This window comes from Oryzias melastigma, linkage group LG13 (genome assembly GCF_002922805.2).
Source record: "Oryzias melastigma strain HK-1 linkage group LG13, ASM292280v2, whole genome shotgun sequence".
Lineage (NCBI taxonomy): Eukaryota > Metazoa > Chordata > Actinopteri > Beloniformes > Adrianichthyidae > Oryzias > Oryzias melastigma.
This window is the reverse complement of record NC_050524.1, coordinates 72,258-76,706: the sequence shown is the minus strand read 5'-3', so window position 1 is coordinate 76,706 and position 4,449 is coordinate 72,258. Positions and strand designations below refer to the sequence as shown.

At 44.6% G+C, this 4,449-nt stretch overlaps 1 protein-coding gene across 2 annotated transcripts in view; it reads right to left on the bottom strand.

The window, feature by feature from the left end:
• Window positions 1–1,109: 1,109 nt before the first annotated feature.
• The window catches only part of nyap2a (neuronal tyrosine-phosphorylated phosphoinositide-3-kinase adaptor 2a), a 36,776-nt gene continuing 33,436 nt past the window's right edge, over window positions 1,110–4,449 (bottom strand). For both annotated transcript variants that reach the window (XM_024277279.2, XM_024277280.2), the window contains exon 7: window positions 1,110–1,485. In XM_024277279.2, coding sequence (XP_024133047.1) covers window positions 1,264–1,485 — 222 coding nt within the window. In that variant the 3' untranslated portion in view covers window positions 1,110–1,263. The remainder of the gene's footprint in view (window positions 1,486–4,449) is intronic.

Below are 4,449 nucleotides of genomic sequence, written 5' to 3'. Positions count from 1 at the left end.
ATAATCAATATAAATAAAGTTTAGCATTAAATACAACAGGGGTTTATACTCAATAAATCCCTGTTGTGACAGTAAAATCTGACCAACAATAGAAGCTCTCAGCTGTTGGACAGGACAAGTTAAAAAAAAATAATAATAAACAAGGGGGAGGAGTTTGAATATCTTGGGTTCATGAGTGAGGGAAGATCTGAGCATGAGACAGAGTGAGGAGCTCGGTCACCCAGAGAGAGCTCGGAGTAGAGCCGCTTCTCCTCCACATCCAGAGGAGCCAGTTGAGGTGGTTCGAGCATCTGGTCTGCATGGACGCCTCCTTGGTGAGGTGTTCTGGGCTTGTCCCACTGGGCAGAGGAACTGGGGAAGACCCTGGACACTCTGGAGTCACTCTGCTGGCCTGGGAACGCCTCGGGGTTCCCCAGAGGAGCTGGAGGAAGTGACCGGGGAGAGGGAAGTCTGGAGATCTTTGCTTAGACTGCTGCCCCCACGACCCGGTCCAGATGAGAGGAAGAAGATGGATGGATGGGAGCAAGGAAGTAGTTGTGGAAGTTTGGAAATTCTAAGCTTGTAAGAGATGAATCATTTTTCATTCTATTTTTCTGGTTTATTTTCCATTCAAACGTAGATATGGAAGTCTCTGATGTCTTAAACTATTTTGCAGATGGTTGTTTAGGATCATAGAAAACAAGTTGTTCATTTTCGGTAGTGTTTTTATTTTAACTGAAACTATTGGAATTTGAGTGACATTGACAGGTTAAGTTTTCGCTTTAGGTCGTCCTGTACATTTCTAAGTAATGGAATATAGTTTTATAGTTTAAGTCCAATAAGATGGTTACACCGGATGAGTGCATGCCTCCTAGATAACTAATAATCCCGGACTCAAATGGCATATTAGGACTCGGCTCCACATTACCATTGAGTGGTGCGAGAGCTGATTTGCTTTAGTCACACATCAATGTAAGGGCTGGGTCATCTGGACCCTATAAGAGAGCACGAGGGTTAAGACGATTGCATGATGCTTAAAATGAACTCGTATAGTAAAAAAGAGTCTATAAGATCTTGGTTTGAACTTTTGCTATCAAATGATTTTTTCTTTCTGGAATAAAACAGATCAACATTTTTGTTTTGTTTTTATTCTCTTCCAACTTAAAACATCCTCATTTAAAGGTTGATATGTGATTTTGTTAAACCTCTTGGAGGTCCCACATCCGTGTTTTCATGTAAACCCTTTTTCTTTATCATGTGGTCCTCTGTGCTGCTTCCCGTGCATCAGATGGCAGTGTCCCAGAAGACGGTGGTCGTGTGTCCAGCAGCAGTGGGCGGAGCAGAGTATGGCGGCGGTTGCTTCCTCTTCCAGCTGGGTAGGATTGGCATACTGTCCTGTTTGCACAGATTCTTTTCTGGCCGCTGTCGGGCTTTGATCTCTTGACACAAAACTCTCTTCTTTTCAATCATCTCCATCATCGTAGCATCACCGCTGAGCCACGGCATCTGCAGGAAGAGAACCGTCAGCATTAACAACAGAAGGACGACCGCTCTCTGGTCTGAAGTCTGTCGAACTTCAAAGCCTGCTCCCTCTCTCTCCCTCCCTCCCTCACTCTCTCTCTTTCTCTCTCTCATTCCCTCTCTCACTCTCTCTCTCTCTCTCTCTGTTCGACGGCCACGTTTGGCCCATGTATTTGAAACACACCAAAAGATCTGACTTTTAATTGAGAACTGGCGACCTTTGTCCCTCCTTTGCACGGACTACAAGTTACTCGGAAAGGTCCTCTCCAAATGTATTGCAAACAATTGTACACGAAGATCAGTCTTATTGCGTGTTGGGGCGGAATATAATGGACAATATTTTTCTGGTGCAGGATGTCTTTGACCTTTGTACTCAGTGCGACGTGGATGTAGGTATGATTTCTTTAGACCAAGAAAAGGTCTTTGATCGAGTAGATCATAATTATTTATTTGCTACTTTAAGAGGTTTTGGGTTTGGGGATTTTTTTATTGCGTTGCTCAAACTTCTATACAAAGATGCTTTTTGTTTGGTTAAGATAGGTGGAGGGCTTAGTTCTCCTGTTGGAGTTCAGAGGGGTATCAGACAAGGGTGTCCACTCTCTGGCCTCCTATACACACTGGCCATTGAACCCTTCCTGCACAGACTACGCTCAAATTTGGCAGGGTTAACGCTTCCTGGTCCAGCATATGGGCGCGCTATTGTAGCGTCTGCCTACGCTGATGATGTCACGATTTTTGTTAGTTCTCAAAGAGATTTTTCCCCAACTATGTCATTGTTTGGAATTGTTCCAGAAAGCCTCATCGGCCAAGGTTAACTGGGATAAATGTACCGCTCTTCGGGTGGGTCAGTGGGTGGACCAACCCCCCCCACGTTTACCAGGGAACCTGGGTTGGGAAACAGAAGGGATGAAAGTTTTGGGCATTTATCTGGGCACAGAAAATTATTGTAAAAAGAATTGGGAGGGTGTTAAGGAAAGAGTGTGCGCCAGACTATCCAAATGGAAGTATCTGCTACCTCAGCTTTCCTTCCGGGGGCGCACTCTCGTTGTCAATAATTTGGTTGCCTCGACACTTTGGCACAGGCTGATGGTACTCCCCCCGCCTCCGGGGTTGATCATCTCCATCCAGAAAGCAGTCGTGGACTTCTTCTGGTCCGACCACCACTGGCTGAAAGCTGCTGTTCTTTACCTGCCGGTCGGTGAAGGAGGTCAAGGCCTGATTGACATCGCCTCACGTGTGTCCGCCTTCAGACTGAGGACAGCACAGAGTCTCCTGTACGGTCCCCGCCTGCCCTGGGTTGACACAGCCTGTGCTTTGCTAAGGAGGGCTGGACGCTGTGGCTATGACAGACATTTGTTCCTGCTTCAGCACCAGTACATGGATGTAACCGGACTGTCGCCATTCTATCAGTCTGTACTACGAGCGTGGCGGGTCTTGGTCTGCAGCAGAGGAACTGCTTCAGCTCCAGGCTTGTGGCTGTTCGAGGAGCCTCTGCTGGGTAGTAGCCTTATCTCCTCACAGATTCTGACGTCTCTACTATGCGGTCAAAGCTGAAAGATGTTGGATGTGTAAAACTGGGAAATCTCCTGAGGACTCCTGCGGTGGACTTGGCAGCTTTTCATCTTTTAACCGCTGGTTAGCTAAATGGTGCCCAGAAAACGGCGTTAGCTATGTGGATAACTGGAACATGTTCTGGGGAAAGCCTCATGCGCAGAGATGGCATTCATCCCAGTTTGGACGGAGCGGCTCTTCTGTCCAGAAACATTTCTGCTAGCTTTAGCCATGCAGCCTGACAACTCAGAGAGGAGACCCGGGGAGAGAGCAGTAGTTTAAAACTTTCCCCTGAGCGGCCTTTAGCACTGATGCTAACCCCAAACAGGGCTAGCCCAGCAGTTCCTAGTGTTAGCTTATGTGCTGGAAGGCAAATGAACGGAATGAATCACAGAAACAAAAATTATGATGTCATTAAATGTGGGCTACTAAACATTAGATCAATTTCCTCAAAGTCCCTGTTAGTCAATGAATTGATTAATGATAATAAACTTAACCTGCTAGCTCTAACAGAAACCTGGCTAAAACAGGATGATTATGTTCGGCTAAATGAAGCAATCCAGGATTTCTGGGAAAGGAGGTGGGTTAGCAGTAATTTCAGAGTCATGCTTACTCCTTAACATTAAAGTTAAACACATTTATAATTCATCAAATCAAATCAAATCAAACTTTATTTATAAAAGCGCCTTTCATACTTAAGAGTAACCCAAGGCGCTTCACATTTAAAAACAAAACATACACAATAAAAGCCCAACCCACCCTTCACACACACACCCTCCCCATATCACATACACCCATGACCCCACACTCAATGAAAAAAAAATAAATAAATAAAAAATAAATAATAAATAAATAAATACAACTTGTAAACTAAACTTAAGGCTTGGCTCTGCTATGAGGAAACAGTATTCAGGATTCTATCATTCCAGGAGCCAGCTCGGTCAAAGGAACATCGCCACGGCGCCAACCCAGACCGGAACAGCACGGAGTCCACTCCACAGCTGTGAGGCTGCAGTGCAGGACTCCAGCCGCCCCAGCAAGGGCGAGAACCACAGCAACGACCCCAGACCAAGCAGACAAGCCCTGATATGATAGATCCCACAGGAAACACTGGGGGTAAAATGACAATAAGATAATAGAATTAAATACATAAAATGCATGCAAAATAAATAAATAACATTGAAATTGAGATTAAATACATAAAATATAAAAAAAAAATCATAAAGAAGAAAGATAAATGAATGAATAAATAAAATAAATGATTAAAAACAAATTTAATAAATAAGCAGATAATATCAACTAAAAGCAGATTTAAAAAGGTGAGTCTTGAGCCTCTTCTTAAAAACCTCTACGGTCTCTGCGGCCCTGAGACTCTCCGGCAGGCTGTTCCAGAGGCGA